General features: G+C 43.4%; 1 protein-coding gene across 3 annotated transcripts in view; it reads left to right on the forward strand.

Moving 5' to 3' along the window:
• KIZ (kizuna centrosomal protein) overlaps positions 1 to 4051 on the forward strand; it is a 90865-nt gene extending 86814 nt beyond the window's left edge. For all 3 annotated transcript variants that reach the window (XM_043883631.1, XM_043883633.1, XM_043883632.1), the window contains 2 exons: positions 3453 to 3496; positions 3903 to 4051. In XM_043883631.1, the coding sequence (XP_043739566.1) occupies positions 3453 to 3496; positions 3903 to 3970 (112 nt within the window). In that variant the 3' untranslated portion in view covers positions 3971 to 4051. The remainder of the gene's footprint in view (positions 1 to 3452; positions 3497 to 3902) is intronic.
• Positions 4052 to 19321: the final 15270 nt, after the last annotated feature.

Consider the following 19321-nt stretch of genomic DNA (forward strand, 5'->3'; position numbering starts at 1 on the left):
ACCTTGGAGGTGCTGTTCAGGCTTCTTTTGCCAAAAGCACTGGGAAGGCATTGAAGAATTTTCATTTTCAGCAGAGAGGCAGAGTAATCAGAGTTGTGTTTCAAAAGCTCACTCTTACTGCCGAGTGGAAAGTGGGCTGGAGGGAACGAGGTGGATGTGGCGTCACCAGTTAGGGGCTGTTAAAAGGCAGGTAAGAGATGCTACCTTGGCCAACCAAGTAGTAGCAGTGCCATTGGGTAGGGGACGAGGGAGGACTTGGGAAGTGCAGGGAGGTGAGCTTGGTAGGACCTAGTGACTGACTGGGTGTTGGAGGGCAAAGGAGTTGCAGAGGGTTGGGAGGGAATCAAGGCTTGGGGTGCCGTTGGCCAAAACAGGAAAAGGGCCCAGGTTTGGTGGAGAAGCATGAGTTTGGTTGTGGGTGAACATGCTGGCTGGCGTGCTGGCCATGAGATGCTTTGGAGGCAGCCAAGTAGAGCCAGCCAGTGAGCTCTGGACATGAGTGTGGAGCTCAGAGCAGAGACCAGGCTGTACGGACCTGGTGTGTGCTTACCTGCCTCTGTGCCCTTGTCTTGCCCTGGCCTGGAAATCCCTTCCAGCTGTCACAGTAGAATCCAGGGGGCGCCTTGCTTCCCTGGCATGTTGCAGCCACACCACCACCTACCCCATCATCCACTTGTTCTCTTATTCCTCCCTGAAGTGCTCCTGCCAGCCCCCCGCCAGCCAGGTGGCTCTTATTATTAGAGTATCAACTGGCAAATTAGCCTCTCTCTGCATCTTTATAGCATCGTTATATCTGCTGACCCCCGCCCCACAGTGAGCCCCATGTCCTCATGAAGTGGGAGCCAGATAGATAGTAGACACAACCCACAACAATTTTTTGGGGGGGTCTGTCTCCTAAAGCAAAGGAAATAAAAGCAAAAATAAATGGAATCTAAAAAAAAAATTAATGGGACCTAATTAGACTTAAAAACTTTTGCACAGGAGAGGAAACCATTGGCAAACTGAAAGACAGTCTACAGACTAGGTGGAAATATTTGCTAATGATATGACTGATACGGGGTTAATATTGAAAATAAATAAAGGGCTCATACAACTAAATATAAAAAAAGAAAACCAACTAAAAAATGGGCAGAAGACCCAAATAGACAGCTTTTTTTCAGGGACATGGAGATGACCAACATAGAAAGATGCTTCACATTGTTAATTGTTAGAGAAATGCAGATCAAAACCACAAAGAGGTCAGAATGGCCATCCTTATAAAAGACCACAAATAACAAATATTTGTGAGACTGTAGAGAAAAGGTAACACTTCATACATTGGTGGGAATGTAAATTTGTGCAGCCACTGTAGAAAACAGTATGGCGGTTTCTCAAAAAAACTAAAAATAGAGCTATCATATAACCCGTCAATTCCACTCTTGGGTATATATCTGAAAGAAATGAAAATACTATTTGAAATGATATATGCACCCTGATGTTGCCAAGATATGGAAGCAACCTAAGGACCCACCAGCAGGTGAGTGGATAAAGAAGATGTGGTCTATATGTACAATGAAACACTGCTCAGCCACAAAAAGGATGAAATTCTGTCATTTACAGCAACACCGGCGGACCTGAAGGGTTTTACACTAAGTGAAGTAAGTCAGAAAAATACGGTATGATATCCCTTAATGTGGAATCTAAAAAATACAATAAACCAGTGCATGTAATGAAAAAACAGGCTCATAGACACAGAGAACGCTATCAAGGACCTACTGTATAGCATAGGGGACTCTACTCGATAACCTGTTAACGACCTATCTGGGAAAAGAATCTAAAAAAGGGTGGTTAGGAACTTCCCCGGTGGTCCCGTAGGTAAGACTTCGTGCTTCCAGTGCCAGGGGCCCAGGTTTAATCCCTGGCCAGGGAACTAGTTCCCACATACCTCAACTAAAAGTCCACGTGTCACAACTAAAGAACTCGCAACTAAAGAACAGTGAAGACTGAAGATCTCACGTGCTGCCACTAAGACCCAGCACAGCCAAAAAATAAATGTTTTTAAATAAATAAAAAGAGTGGAAGTATGTGTATAACTGATTCACTTTGCTATACAACAGAAACTAATACGACGTTCTAAATCAACTATACTCCAATAAGAATTTTTCAAAAGATACAGTGAACAAACTAGTGGTTACCAGTAGGGCAGGCTATGGGAGGGGATTAAGAGGTACAGGTTTTATTGTACAACACAGGGAATATAGCCAACATTTTATAATAACTATAAATGGAATATAACCTTTCAAAATTGTGAATCACTGTGTTGTATAAATGTAACATATAATACTGTACGTCAGCTATATCTCAAAGCAAAGAGACAGGCACCAAGTTTAAAGGGAACATTGACAGATGTTGAGCCTAGAAAATTATGCCTTCATGGAGCTTCCTTTCTGGGGAAAAAAATGTAAATTATGGAAGCTATGGCAGAAGGCAGATTTTCAAGCCCTAGGTTAGCCCAAAGGAACAGAGGTGAGTCCCCAGGGTTTCCTGAGTCAGCAGGGCCAGGGTCCCACTGAGAGAACAGCCTCACTGCTGCACGGTGGCCCTCGTCTTTTCTCAGCCCTCTTCCCAGCTAAAGGCCAGAATCTACCTTCATGGAATAATCTCCAAATGTAAACTCGAGTGAACACTTCAACAGAAACATGAGAAAAACATCGGAATATCAAGCCATACACAAGCGACTGTTTGTTTAATATCCCCTTGACCATTTAGTATGAACGTTAAAGAATTTAAGTGTAATTTAAAGCTTGGATGGTGCTCCCAAAGATGACTCTCACATGCATGACAATTGGGAAAGCTCCAGAGAAGGTGATGGAGGTGGGAACCGCCTCTCACAGAGCCAGCTTCTCGGGCCAGCGGCTTCAGTAAGCATGTCATCCAGCGTCAGATGCATCCTTGGACCCTCACATTTTCACGTGTGTGACACACGGAAACCTGAACACAGGTGACAGGACACTTGAGTTTTTCTCCACCAGGAGTCAGTGTCCTTAATTAAGCACACACAGTTTATTCTGAACTCCTTGTTAAACGATGGAGTGTTGGTATCGCTGGCTTGATGGAGGTAAGTTTTGTAACCTCCTGACTGACTTCTCGCTGTTCCTGGGTCATCTACTTCCAGCTGGGCTGGCAGTGATGAGTTGTGCCCTCTTGTGTGCCCCTGGGCCTGCCTCCTGCCTCCCACCCAGAAGCCTTCCCAGCGAGCGTGAGACCAAGGCTCCTGGGACCCTTCCACCAGGGAGCATCAGTAGGGGCCTCTCGGCCAAGGGGACCCTGACATTTGCTTTCTGCTTTTAAAACCTGGGGAGTAAGCATAAACTTTCTGGTCTCCCAGTAAGTAGCAAGTGCCTCTTTCCTCACTTACTCCTTGTAAAACTATCTTTTTTTCAAAATTTAGGTTCTATTTCTTTATTTTACAGGCATGAAAATGAAGGGAAGCTAACTAACAATTTAAAGTCCAAAGGTAAGAGAAACAACTGGAGACCAGACTCTCATTTTGTGTTTTAACTAGAAGGGTGGTTTGTGACGTGTGGTGTCATTTGCACCCTTAAAGGAGATATGAGGGGGTGTAGAGCCTGCCGCTGCTCATGGACCCTGCAGGTCTCACTGGAAGGATCCGGGGCTTCTCCTGAGAACAGGAAGCTTCTCCCCGGGAAGGACCCGGAGGCTTCTTCTGTGGCCAGGGGCCACAGTGCACAGCGTTTTCTCTTGCAGGTGTGGGTTTGCCAGGGATCCTGACCTGTGCTCCAGGCACATCTGCTCACAGGCACCACATGGGGTCCCCAGGGAGCCCTTTGTGGGCAGGGCTGGTGAAGTCGAGCTAATCAGACCATACAGATGCTGAGCTGCTCTCTGGTTTTCTCTTCCAGGCTTCTGGAGCGAATCTGATGAGAGCAACTCAGAAATCGAAGCTGCTTTACGTCCCAAGATACCATAACACATCCACCAATGATTTTGATGATTTTTATGACTTATAAGCTGTAATATCTGTTAGAAATAAAGCCTTCAAACAAGCTAAGTCTCTGTGTTCAGATGTGATGTCCAAAATAAATGTGCCTTTTTAAGTTTTCTAATTGTTTAACATGAAAAGTTGGTTCCTAACAATCTTAGGGACCATATTGTTATTCCAGTGAAATTTCATGATGTAAATATGTAAGTGGCATATTTGTTTTGAAGCGTTATCAAAAAGCACAGTGATGAATACAGTGCCCATCAAAACCCAGTTGGTTTCTTTGTAGAAGTTGACAGGCTAATTCTAAAATTCATAACAAAATTCAGGGGACCCAAAATAACCAAATCAGTCTTGAAAAAGTTGGATGACTTGCACTTTGCCATTTTGAAACTTACTGAAATGCTGCAGTAAGTAAAGATAGGGTAAGTAAAGATGGTATAGTAGCTCAGATGATAAAGCATCTGCCTTCAATGCAGGAGATCTGGGTTGGATCCCTTGGTCAGGAAAATCCCCTGGAGAAGGGAATGGCAACCCACTCCAGTATTCTTGCCTGGAGAATTCCATGGACAGAGGAGCCTAGTGGGCTACAGTCCTTGGGGCAGGCTACAGTCCAAGGGTCAGACACGACTGAGTGACTTAACACACATACAATTAAGATAGTGTGGTACTGCATGATATATTGATTTACATATAATCTAGAATTGATGATCCAGAAATAAACTGTCAAATTTATGATCAACTAATTTTCAATAATGTTGCCAAGACCATTCAATGGGGAAAGAACTGGTATTTTCAACAAATGATGCTGAGACATCTGGACAGTCTCATGCGAAGGGATAAAGCTGGATCTCTACCTCACACTGTGTACAAACAGTAACCCAAAATGGGTCAAGGACCCAATGTAAGAGCTGAACTATCAAATTCTGAGAAGGAAACATGGGTAAACCCTTGTGACTCGAATTAGGCAAGATTCCAAAAGCACTAACAACAGAGAAAAACATAGAAATGGTCACAGACCAGAGGAGACAAAGGAGGTATGACATCTCAGTGAAATGTGGAACGCTGGATTGGATCCTTGAACAAAAAGAGTGGACATTAATGGAAAATTTGGTGAAATCCAAATCACGTCTGGAGTTTAGTTGATAAGATAGGGATTCCCTGGTGACTCAATCAGTAAAGAGTCTGCCTGCAATGCAGGAGACCCAGGTTTGATCCCTGGGTTGGGAAGATCCCCTGGGGAAGGAAATGGCAACCTACTCCAGTATTCTTGCCTGAAAAATCCCATGGAAGGAGGAGTCTGGCAGGCTACAGTCCGTGGTGTCGCCAAGAGTCGGACACGACGGAGCGATGTCACCACACAGCTTCGCTGATAGTGATGCCCGGTGTTGGTTTCTTAGTTCTGACAAACGCACCACAGAAATGTGAGATTAGGGACTTCTGTGGTGGTCCAGTGGCTAAGAAGCCAAGCCCCGGCTTGGGAGTCCGGGTTCCATCTATGGTCAGGAAACTAGATCCCACATGCCACAACTAAGACCCGGGGCACCAAATAAATAAATAATATTTTTTAAAAATGTGGGATTAGAGGAATGTACCACCAGAGGAAACTGAACCTGAGTGAAAGGTGCATAAGAACTCTGTGATCTTTGCAGCTTCTCTAAAAATCTAAAATTAGTCCACACACACACACAAGTGGTCAACATTACTGATGTTTGGGTGATTGCTTCCAGAGTTTTTCTATGCATATAAACCCTTTAAAAAGTTGTAAATATCTTTAATTTTAATTCTAGATTTTACCAAGTTTAAACAGCTTGCACTCACTAAGAAAATAAAATAAGCCTTTCAGCCAGGATGCTTCTTAGATATTGTCAGGCATGCTGATGGAACATACAGAGTCCTGCCTCTGAATACCTTCTACTAGAGGCCACACATGTGAGCACTGATGCTGGTCCAAAGCAAAGCCTCGGTTGGTGCTGGACTTCAACATGAGTGTATCTTATCAGTAGTGGTAGGGAAGGCCTGGGGCCCAATGCCATTATCAGGCAGAATTTTCCACCGAAAATTAATGCATTTTGTTTTCTTTTTAATTACTTTCTATTTATCTCCAGTGACCCTGGTTTAAAAGAGTGGTATAAATTTCCCTTTCCAAATACACTTTAGGGGAAAGAATATAATTGACTTTTGAAAATATACAAAGAGCGTGAGCTCTGCTTACCAGCAACTTGCTGACCTATTCTGGGGGCTCTGTCGGGGCTAAGTTCCCAGGGAGGTCGTGCACTGGGCCCACAGCTTGTCTTGTTTCCCAGGTAAGAGCAGAATCAGTCTTAAGTTAACAACCTGTGTTTTCTTTTGCTCTCAAACAACTACCACACTCAGAAGACTGACCCCAGATGTTGGCATTCTTTTCCCCTACCTCAACCCATGTTCTGACACTGGCTGCAGGTCCTACAATTCAGTTCCATTGTGATAGTAGCTGGAGTTAGTGCAGACCCCACAGTTTCCTGGCTCAGTCCCACAAAGCTAACCCCTACTTCAGATGCCAGTCAGAGGTTGTAGGGGCCCAGATTCCCAAAATCTCCATCTGACTGCTCTGTAAATTGAGGTCCCCACAACTTGAGTCTGCTAATCTGTCAGAATGGCTCATAGGACCCCCATGAAACCCTTCCTTACATTTACCAGTTTATCCTGAAATATGAGAAAGTACAGCGGAGACCATCCAGCTGCAAAGATGTGTAGGGTGGGATCTGGGGAAAGGGCGAGGAGCTCCCATGTCCCCACTGGGTGCGGTCCCCTCCCAGCACTGCCACATGCTGAGCAACCCAGAGGCAGCGTGAATCTTTGGTGATTTTATGGCGGCCTCATCACGTAGGCATGATTGATTATTAACTCCACTTCCAACACCTGAATGTCCATTGACAGATGAATGGATGAAGAGGATGTGGTACATATATGCAATAGAATACTACTCAGCCATAAAAAGGAACCAAGTAGAGTCATTTATAGCAACATGGATGGACCTAGAGATTATCATACTAAGTCAGAGAAAGACAAATACCATATCACTTACATGTGGAATCTAAAATGTGACACAAATGAACCTGCCCATGAGACAGACTCACAGACACAGGGAATAGACTTGTGGTTGCCAAGGGGGAGGGGGTTGGGGGAGGCATGGAGTGGGAGGCTGGGATTAGCATATGCAAACTATTGTACAGAGAATGGATAAGCAACAAACTCTCCTGTAGAGCACATGGAGTTATATTCAATATCCTGTGATAAACCACAATGGAAAAGGATACAAAAAGGAATGTATATATGTATAACTGAATCACTTTGCTGTACCAGAGAAATAAACACAGCATTGTAAATCAGTTATACTTCAATTAAAAAAACAACTCACCTCTAGCCCCTCTGCACTGTCCAAAGAAGGGGAGCCTGGAGCTGATAGTTTCAAGCTTCTAATGGTGGCTTCATGTCTGCAGTGTCCAGCTCCCTCTCCTGCAGCTCTCCAGGAACCCCCAGGAAAAAAATAAAACATTCCTTTGCCCAGGGAATTCCAGGGGTTTTAGGAGTTCTGTGTCAGAAACCAGGGACAGAGATCAATATGTATTTCACAATCTCTTATTTCACACTAGTCAAAGAATCAAACTTTGTGAGCTTGGTTAATATGATTAAATCAATCCTTGGAACCCACAGTGTTGAGAATTCAACTCTAGATCTGGGGTAACCACCCTCCCAGCTCTACCAAGTGAAGTTCGGATACAGCTTGGTCAAGCTGCATATCCTGACACTTCCCGTGTGTCAGGCTCTGGGGGGCTAGTCTTTGGGAGTACAGGGCTGGATCTGAGACAGTCACTGACCTCAGGCACCCTCACTCCAACAAGGGTGAAAAAGCCTGAAGCTCAGCGCATTGTGTAAAGCCCCTTCGGTAGATGCCTTTGTTCCTGAAGCTCTGAGGAGCGAAAACACTATTCCTCCTGTGGCTGAGTTGGGGAACTTTCACGTGGGAGGTGACATTAGCACAGGACAGGGGGAGCCTGGAGGATCAAGAACACTCCAGGCAGAGAAATGACCCCGGCAAGGCCCAGAGGCATTAGAACTGGTGCAAATGAAACGGTCCTCACGTGAGACCAGTGCAGGACATGTGCAGCAAGGACGAGGGCTGGAGGGGCGCCCCAGAGGAAGAGGGGCTACAGACTGTTGGAGCAAGGAGGGGAGGCTACAAAGTGTGGGTGATTGATGCCAAGATTGTCTCCAAAGAAGACCCAGCTGCTGGAGAAGAGCATTAGAACCAGTGAGAGTTTTGATATAAAGGCAATTTCAACCATCAACCATATAGGGACTTTCCTGGTGGTCCACTGGTAAAGAATATGCCTTGCAATGCAGGGGACATGGGTTCGATTACTGGTCAGGGAACTATGATCCCACATGCTGCGGAGCAACTGAACCCATGTGCCACAATGAAAGATCCTGCCACAATGAAAGACTCAACGAAAATGCTGTGTTTAGCAACTGAGACTCAACACAGCCAAATATAAATATTTTTTTAAGGTTAAAAAAATTATCAACAGTATAGTGATACACCCAGAAAGTCAGTTTGAAAATATTTTTTAAAGATGCCATTTGCAGTAATCAAAAATTTCATGTGAAAAATCTTAGTTTTTAAGCCATCAGTGAAAGATGAAATTTTAAACATCTATTGACAGTAGAGAACTACACGTTCATGGATGAGAAGATTCTATTTTCAAAAGCACAAATTCTGTCCAGATTAATCCCGAAAGTCCATGCCATTTCAATCAAAATCCCAACAGGTCATTTCCAAGAAGTTGACAAGCTGGTCATTAAGCTTGGAAGGAATTTAAAGGTTCAAAATGGCCAAACAGTTCTGCATAATAATGAGAAGATCTTACCGTAGCAAACATCAAGATTTATCAAGATCATCATTAGGTCTGTGGTCCTGGCTCAGGGCTGGAAACTCGGAGCAGAATAGTGCTCAGTTGCTTAGTCGTGGCCGCTCTTTTTGTGACCCCATGGACTGTAGCCCACCAGGCTCCTCTGTCCATGGAATTCTCCAGGCAGGAATATTGGAGTGGGTTGCCGTAGAGGCCCCAGAAAAAAACCCAGGCATGAGATCTGAGTACAGACAGATGTTTGAGAAACCAATGAGGCGGTAACAGACTTTTCAGTGAATGATGCTGGACCAGTTGGTAATCCACATGGCAAAATACAAAATTAAGTGTGTTATGTGGCAATCATAAAGTATATATTTTGCTTCAATTATCTCTCAGCAGATAGCAGCATCTGTAGTGACCTTTTGTTTGAAGGGAGCAGCCCCACACCCACTCCTCAAGCCTCAACCTCCCCCAGCTCAGGACGTGGCCTTGCCCCTGTTCAGCCAAGATTGAGGTCGAAACGTCTGGCTGTCCTTACACTGCCGTCTCTTAGCACCTGACATCTTCTATCCTTCCCTCACTGCCTTATTTCTCCCCTACCATCCATTCAGTCATTCTCTTATTTATTCATTTATGCATTCAGGGTACATTTGACACCATTTTCCTCAGTACATTTTTTCTATTTTTTTAGCTGGCTAAATGTACATAAGATTAGCCGTCTTAACCATGTTTTAAATGTACAGTTCATTAGTATCACATACATTCATAATGGTGTGCTAATTGTCTATTTTAATTTATTTAAAGATAAATAAAAATATTTTTCATTTTTAAATAAACTATTTCCACAACTCATCTCATCTTGTAAAACTGAAACTCTGTTCCCATCACACAATAACTCTCTGCCCTCCACTCCCCACAGCCCTGACACTCATCCTTCTACTTTCTGTCTCTATGATTTTGACTAGTCTAAGAACCTCATATAATGGGATCATACAGTATGTCTTCTTGTGACTGGCTTATTTCATTCAATATAATGTCCTTAAGGTTCATTCATGTTGTAGCACACATCATAATTTCCTTTTTTAGGACTGAATAATATTCCATCATAAAGTTTCCCAGGTGGCACTGTGGGAAAGAATCTGCCTGCCAATGAAGACAACACGGGTTGGATCCCTGGGTCAGGAAGATCTTCTGGAGAAGGAAGTGGCAACCCACTCCAGTATTCTTGTCTGGGAAATCCCATGGACAGAGAAACCTGTCAGGATATGATCTATAGAGCCCCAAAAGTGTTGGACATGACTGAGCAACTAAACAACAACAATATTCCATTGTAGTTATGTGCCATGTTTTGTTTCTCCGACACCTGGGATGCATCCAAGTTTTAGTTATTGTGAATATATTCATATATTTTTATGAACATAAAAATTACCTCTTGGAGACCCTGCTTTCCATTCTTTTGGGTATGTCCCCAGAAGCAGAATTGCTAAATCATGTGGTAATTCTGTTTTTAATTTCTTGAGGATCTGCCATCCTGTTTTCCACAGTGGCTGCACCATTTTAAATACATGCCCACCAACTGTACATAAAGGTTTGAATTTCACCAACATTTGTTATTTTCTGGTGTGTTTTGATAGTAGCCATCCTAATGGGTATAAGGGGAGTAAAATGTATACATTACCCTTAACACAGAGAAAATTCCAACTAGAATAAAGAACTGAAGTGAAAATGAAGACTTTAAAACCCTTAAAGAAAAAAATAATAGGCAAGTGTCTTTATGACTTCCAAGCAAGGAAAAATTTCTTAACACACATAGAAAATGCACAAACTCATAAAGAAAAATATTAACAAATATTACATTGAAACTAGGATGTTCTGTATGAGAACGACACCGCCAAGATGCAAAGACAAACCATGGACTGGAAAGTGACATTTGCAGGATGTGAGTCCATCAGAGCTCTGCAGCTAAAGTACATAAATAACCACACATCAACAAGAAAAATGTGATGCAGAAAGATCAAAGGATTAGAATGAGCGATTCGTAGGAAGAGTAACCTACATGGGCAGTAAACATGAAAAAGTACTCAAACTTAACAGAAAAGCAAACAGCAAAAGGAGAGTACAACAAGGCGGCTTTCTATGCCCAGAGGACGAGGCAAGGATGGCAGGCAGATCCCTCTGAGTGTCAGGAAGGGCACCAGGAAAGAACTTGCACACACTTTGAAGAGCACATTTATATCAAGCATCATTGCAGATGGTGTCATAACCTGTGATGCTATGGTTCTGTAACCGGAAGTGGGATCTGGCTGCTCACCGCTCAAAAAGCAATGAAAGAGGCAAGGTTGGTGGAAAGGAAAGTTTGCTTTATTTCAGATGCTCAGATGCTGGCCACTTGGAGGGAGGGCAGACATCGGTCCAAGGGCTGACTCCCTCCACTGACAGTGTACAAGAACTCTTATAGATGGACGGGGCGCTGCATGTAGAAACTGCACGGTCAGCTCTTGAAATCGGTCGGTGGTGGTCTGACCAGCATCATTTCATTATTTTAAGTACAATTAATCTTCAGTTCCAGGGTCGGTTTGTTTCCATTTCTTGAGGCCAATTCTTGGAACTGTGGCAGCTCATGTCATGGCCGGGGCTTCCCAGGTGGTTCAGTGGTAAAGAATTTGCCTGCCAATGCAGGAGACCTGGGTTCAATCCCTGGTCCGGGAAGATCCCCTGGAGAAGGAAATGGCAACCCACTCAATTTTCCTTGCCTGAAAAATCCCATGGACAGAGGATTCTGGTGGGCTACAGTCCATGGAGTCACAAAGAGCTGGACACAACTTATCAGCTGAATAATAACAAATGTCATGGTGATAGTCCGCTCATCATGTAGTGAACTTCTCCATCTGGTGGGGGTTTCAGTATCTACCAGACAGCTCACAGAATATGGCCCAGAATATTATCTATAGCCCTGGAGAAGGAACTAAAGGTCTTTGTTTATGCTTAATGACTAAACTAATATTATCTTTCCTTTGTTTCTGCATGTTCTCACTTCTCTGATTAAACTTATTCTTTGGCTAAATATTTCCATAGACAAAAAGCCACAGAGAGCATGAGGGGGTGGCATTGGAGAACCATGGGGTCCTATTCCATTTCAGTTCTATCTCTAAATATATACTTGACAGTCACATTGTCCATATACTCATCACCAGCTTCTTGTGACCCCTGAGAGCTTGAAATGTGGCTCATCTAAACCAAGAAATTCATATCGGATTTGAAGACTTTGTATGAAAGAAATACTATAGGGTGTTTCACTAATATATTGGTTATATGTTGAAATGGTGTATTAAATAAAAATACATTAGATTAACATTATCAATTTGTATATTTTATAATGTGGTTACTAGAACATTTTCAGTTACATACATAGCTCTCATTTGTGGCTTAATTATATTTCTAGTAACAAAGTCTCTGTGGAGAAACTCTGTTGTAAACACAAAGAGACATGATCAAAATGTTAATTGTTCTATTGTTTGAAATGGCAAAAATTGGGGCACATTAGTGCCCACTGCCAGGAAAACAATGAGAAGTACATGTTGCTGGAGGATTTAAACTGTGAGTAAAACCCATGTTAAAGTGAAAGACACAAAACAGTGTATCGTTTACAGGGAAGGAGAGGGGCGTTCAGACAAAGTGAAAGTGTAAAATATGGGCAGAAGAGACATAACCATATTCTGCAGAGAGTGACCAGCCCTGGGAAGAGGACAGTACATACAGAGATGATGCACCCAGAACAGCTTCTTTTAGATTAAAAACCAAGTGTGCTAGGCAAATGTGGTTAAGTGCCAACTTTTGTCAAATATTCATCCAATCTGAGTGGTGGCCCCGTGACATCTATGCTATGTTATTCTCTACATGTTTGCGTGCTAAAAATAATTCATCATTTTTTAAAGAAATGGTTGTGAAGAGATTTGTATCTCATGCAGAGGGGTTTGGACTTTATTCTTTGGGTCAATGTTCGGAAGCCATAGAAGGATTTTAAACAGGGGACAAGATTTCCTTTTGGAGGGAGCATTTTGGCAGCCTCATTTTAGGCTCACCCAGTCCAGCTAGTAAAAGTCAAGAAAAAGATTTCATTGCTTCCAACACATACTTTTCACCTCGTTTAAACAGCTCTGAGACCAGGCTGTGCTGTGTTGGCCAGTCAGGAGTCAAGGCATGGGGTTGCTGATGTCGGCACTTGCAGAATGGGCAGCAGGCCCCTGGGTGAATGTCCCGGGGATGATGGAGCAGCCTTAAATGCTACCCAGCCTTGCTCCTCCGGGTGCAGAGAGCAGCAATACTGGCAAACCTCAGTATCAGCAATTCTGAATCGAAGCGTGATATATGTGATTTACAAGGATGGGTTCTGTATGTGCAGGACTTTTAAAACAGTGTTAACTTTCTGAATTAGCTCATAGTTTCCTTTTTGTGTGTGCATAAGAATTGAATTTTTTTTAACTTTTTATTTTGCTTTGGGATAGAGCTGATTAACAATGTTCTGATAGTTTCAGGTGAACAGCAAAGGGACTCAGTACGTATATATGTATCCATTCCCCCTGAAACTCCTCCCCCATTGTGGATTTTTTTTTTTTAATTAAAAAAAACTTTTTTAAAAAAAGTTCTCTAGTGGTCCCTGGAGTGATTGGGAATCCAAGTTTTCACTGCCAGGGTCCCAGATTCTATCCATGGTCAGGGAACTAAGATCCCACAAGCTGCAAGGTCAAAAATAAAAATGAAAATTTATGAAAGCATTTCCCCTGAAATCAGGAACAAGACAAGGGTGCCCACTCTCACCACTACTATTCAACATAGTGTTGGAAGTTTTGGCCACAGCAATCAGAGCAGAAAAAGAAGTAAAAGGAATCCAGATAGGAAAAGAAGAAGTGAAACTCTCACTGTTTGCAGATGACATGATCCTCTACATAGAAAACCCTAAAGACTCTACCAGAAAATTACTAGAGCTAATCAATGAATATAGTAAAGTTGCAGGATACAAAATTAACACACAGAAATCCCTTGCATTCCTATATACTAACAATGAAAAAACAGAAAGAGAAATTAAAGAAACAATACCATTCACCATTGCAACAAAAAGAATAAAATACTTAGGAGTATATCTACCTAAAGAAACAAAAGACCTATACATAGAAAACTATAAAACACTGATGAAAGAAATCAAAGAGGACACAAACAGATGGAGAAACATACCGTGTTCATGGATTGGAAGAATCAATATTGTCAAAATGGCTATTCTACCCAAAGCAATCTATAGATTCAATGCAATCCCTATCAAGTTACCAACGATATTTTTCACAGAACTAGACCAAAGAATTTCACAATTTGTATGGAAATACCAAAAAACCTCGAATAGCCAAAGTAATCTTGAGAAAGAAGAATGGAACTGGAGGAATCAACCTGCCTGACTTCAGACTCTACTACAAAGCCACAGTCATCAAGACAGTATGGTACTGGCACAAAGACAGAAATATAGATCAATGGAACAGAATAGAAAGCCCAGAGATAAATCCACGAACCTATGGACACCTTATCTTTGACAAAGGAGGCAAGGATATACAATGGAAAAAAGACAACCTCTTTAACAAGTGGTGCTGGGATAACTGGTCAACCACTTGTAAAAGAATGAAACTAGAACACTTTCTAACACCATACACAAAAATAAACTCAAAATGGATTAAAGATCTAAATGTAAGACCAGAAACTATAAAACTCCTAGAGGAGAACATAGGCAAAACACTCTCCGACATAAATCACAGCAAGATCCTCTATGACCCACCTCCCAGAATACTGGAAATAAAAGCAAAACTAAACAAATGGGACCTTTTGCACTACAAAGGAAACTATATGTAAGGTGAAAAGACAGCCCTCAGATTGGGAGAAAATAATAGCAAATGAAGAAACAGACAAAGGATTAATCTCAAAAATATACAAGCAACTCCTGAAGCTCAATTCCAGAAAAATAAATGACCCAATCAAAAAATGGGCCAAAGAACTAAACAGACATTTCTCCAAAGAAGACATACAGATGGCTAACAAACACATGAAAAGATGCTCAACATCACTCATTATCAGAGAAATGCAAATCAAAACCACAGTGAGGTACCATTACACGCCAGTCAGGATGGCTGCTATCCAAAAGTCTACAAGCAATAAATGCTGGAGAGGGTGTGGAGAAAAGGGAACCCTCTTACACTGTTGGTGGGAATGCAAACTAGTACAGCCGCTATGGAAAACAGTGTGGAGATTTCTTAAAAAGCTGGAAATAGAACTGCCATATGACCCAGCAATCCCACTTCTGGGCATACACACTGAGGAAACCAGATCTGAAAGAGACACATGCACCCCAATGTTCATCGCAGCACTCTTTATAATAGCCAGGACATGGAAGCAACCTAGATGCCCATCAGCAGATGAATGGATAAGGAAGCTGTGGTACATATACACCATGGACTATTACTCAGCCATTAAAAAGAATTCATTTGAATCAGTCCTAATGAGATGGATGAAACTGGAGCCCCTTATACAGAGTGAAGTAAGCCAGAAAGATAAAGAACATTACAGCATACTAACACATATATATGGAATTTAGAAAGATGGTAACGATAACCCTATATGCAAAACAGAAAAAGAGACACAGAAATACAGAACAGACTTTTGAACTCTGTGGGAGAATGTGAGGGTGGGATATTTCAAAAGAACAGCATGTATACTATCTATGGTGAAACAGATCACCAGCCCAGGTGGGATGCATGAGACAAGTGCTCAGGCCTGGTGCACTGGGAAGACCCAGAGGAATCGGGTGGAGAGGGAGGTGGGAGGGGGGATCGGGATTGGGAATACATGTAAATCTATGGCTGATTCATATCAATGTATGACAAAAATAAATAAATTAATTAATTAATTAAAAATAAAATAAAATAAAAATGAAAATTTAAAAATCATGGTAAAATTCACCTAACGTGAAATTTACCACCTTACCCATTTTCAAGTATATGGCTCAGTGGCTTTAAGCCCATTCACCTTGTGCAACCATCACCACTATCTGTCTCCAGAATTCTCTTTATCATGTACAGCTGGGATCCTGGCCCGTTTATGCAATAACTGAGAAGGCTGAGCTCCAAAGAACTGATGCTTTTGAACTGTGGTGTTGGAGAAGACTCTTGAAAGTCCCTTGGACTGCAAGGAGATCCAACCAGTCAATCCTAAAGGAAGTCAATCCTGAATATTCATTGGAGGGACTGATACTGAGGCTGAAGCTCCAATACTTTGGCCACCTGATGTGAAGAGCCGACTCATTGGAAAAAACCCTGATGCTGGGAAAGATTGAGGACAGGAGAAGGGGATGACAGAAGATGAGATGGTTGGATGGCATCACCGACTCGATGGACATGAGTTTAAGCAAGCTCCGGGAGATAGTGAAGGACAGGGAAGCCTGGTATGCTACAGTTCATGGGGTCCCAAAGCGTCGGACACAACTTTGCAACTGAACAACAAATGCAATAACTCCCGTTCCTGCCACCAGAACAAACCAGTCTCCAAGTCTCACACAGGTCCTTCTGATCAGTAGGGTCTCCTGAAATCACAGCAGAACTCTAGTCCAAGGAGTCTGGAGGGGGTCATTTAGCGAGGTGCCCTCAGGGGCCCGGATGGAGGTGGGGACCACTCTGCCGTCTGTGCTATCATTGCCCACCAGCCCTGGTCCAGGAAGACAGGGGAGGGATTGTTCGAAACAGAGAAACCCGGGCAGAGGCGAATTCTGTGACTTGGAACCACCAAGACTGACCTTGCTTGAACTCTGTCCCTAGGGACCCATGCCTGTAACTCCCAGCGGAGGCCTCTTCAGGGTCCCGATGGCAATGGGACATCCCACATCCTCCAGGAGGAGACCCTATCAGGGCCAGTCCAGGCTGAAGACCTTACGAAGACCCTCTGAAAGGCCCATGAAATCTGTGTTCGCGGCCGCTGGGACTTGGCTGTCCTGGAACTTCTCATCTCAGTGAATTGCCTTTCTAATGCGTTTCCTTTTGCAACCACCTAAGTGCCTCTTGGGCCCCCCACCCCAGGCTTTCCCAGTTGCCACGTGGTCTGAGGGTTGTGCTGTTAACGGGTGGGGTTGTTTATGCCCAGTTATCTGTCGGGTCAGCTCGTGTGTCCCCCCCCCCTTCCTTTCCTCAACAACAACAACAACAAATGAGGAAAGAAACAACCACAAATCCTAACAGCTTTTATCCAGTTCTCAAGCTTTCATCCACTTTCAGTGCTCCTGTCACCAGCAGTTGTGTCATCAGCAGAGTGCTTTGGGGACGATCAGATTTTGATGCATCAAACTGGCAAAAACACATTAAAGGAGATCTCAGTAATTCCAGCCCCAAATCCAAGCAGATAAGGATTAGATTACTCAAGAACAGACGCCGAGTGACAGAAACTGAACTCATCCAATGAGAAAGTTCATTAGTATTCAGCACCCAAGACCCCAAGTCTAACCGCTTTGGGTAGTGGGTTTTATATATTTATTTCAAAATCATCTGAAAATCTCTGGCTCCTGGAGGTAGCTCCCTTTAAATCTTTTTTGAAAGACACGGTGTCGCCATTTGCCTGCCTCCGCTGATGTTTTCCATTTCCTCAGGCCGGTCCAGCCTTTGACACCAAGACTAATATTTGGTGACAGATGGCTCTGTGAGCTTCTGGTAAGGCCATATCTCACTTTTGGAATGCAAGCGATAACCGGGTGCCTCTAGAGACTTATTTATTATACTATTATTACGCACAAACTCATTCGATGTAAAACATTCTGCCAGTCAACTTGAACCCTCTCTTCCCCAGCTGTCACGCTGGCAGCTCAAAGGACAACGACAGCTGATACTGATGGACAGGACGTCTGCCATCTCCTGTCTTCCCAAATTTAAAGCCGGATGCTTCCCGATCGAGGGAACGTGCTGGAGGACAAGAGCTAGGAAGGCACTCTGCAGCATCCTGCTGGTTAATAACCACGGTAGTTTACTGAGAGTCCCTTGGACTGCAAGGGGATCAAACCAATCAATTCCAAAGGAAATCAACCCTGAATATTCATTGGAAGGACTGATGCTAAAAGCTGATGCTCCAGTACTTCAGCCACCTGATGCAAAGAGTTGACTCATTGGAAAAAACTCTGATGCAGGGGAAGATTGAGGGCAAAAGAAGTGGGCAGCAGGAGACGAGATGGTAAGATAGCATCACCAACTCAATGGACAAGAATTTGAGCAGGCTCCAAGAGATAGTGCAGGACAGAGAAGCCTGGCATGCTACAGTCCATGAAGTCACAAAGAACTGGACACAACTTAATGACTGAAAAACAACAACAACAAAATTTACTAAGCGGTGTTTGCAGGGTCCTGTTGCCAGGCTTCCTAGCACTTGTGAGCATATTTATGGCAATGGTATGAAATCAACTGCAAGTAGACCACCTCACTCTCTCCAGAGTCATGGGAATGCTGTCAGTCTTCCATCCTGGTCCCAATTCTTGCCAAGGACCAGTTCTTTCTCCTTTTCAGAGATGCCAGCATCCAATCTCCAAGCTGAAACATTTCTCATAGACACCTTGGCAATAATATAGGAAATAACGATTTATCCAGTCACTCACTTAATAAAGGCATGCAATAAATACTAACTAATGCTATTATTGGGCTTTCCAGCTGGCACTAGTGGTAAAGAATCCACCTGCCAATGCAGGAAGCATAAGAGACCTGGGTTTGATCCCTGGGTCAGGAAAATCCCCTGGAGGAGGGCATGGCAACCCACTCCAGTATTCTTGCCTGAAGAATCCCATGGACAGAGGGGCCTGGCAGGCTACAGTCCTCAGGGTCGCAAAGAGTCAGACATGACTGAAGCACCCGAACACGCATGCATGCACCAGTGTTATTACTTGCTGTTTCCTGGTGGCTTAGCTGATAAAGAATCGGCCTACAATGCGGGAGACCTGGGTTCGATCCCTGGGTTGGGAAGATCCCCTGGAGAAGGGAACGGCTACCCACTTCAGTATTTTAGCCGGAAGAATTCCTTGCACGGTATAGTCCATGGGGTTGAAAAGAGTCGGACATGACTCAGCGACTTTCACTTTCACTTTTCTGTGGAAACACATGTAAAGGACAGGATAGACCTCTGTGCATGGATTCAATCAGGAGGTCACCTTTGGAGTGAGTCTCAGAGGACTAATAGGAGTTTGACTAGTGGACTACTGGGGGCTTAGTAGTTCTTGGGCATGAGTGTGCCAGGCGAGGTGTTACATGAACAGGTAACCATTTTTACCTGTGAGCAATTAGAATTTTCTTATGTGAAGAGAGCTCATGTTAGGCTCCTAGGTCTCCCATTCTAACCCCATGGTGACTTTAAACCTCAGCAAGTCCCCTTGGGAGAATGTGGGAGAGGA

This window comes from Cervus elaphus, chromosome 23 (assembly GCF_910594005.1).
Source record: "Cervus elaphus chromosome 23, mCerEla1.1, whole genome shotgun sequence".
In the NCBI taxonomy this organism is placed as follows: domain Eukaryota; kingdom Metazoa; phylum Chordata; class Mammalia; order Artiodactyla; family Cervidae; genus Cervus; species Cervus elaphus.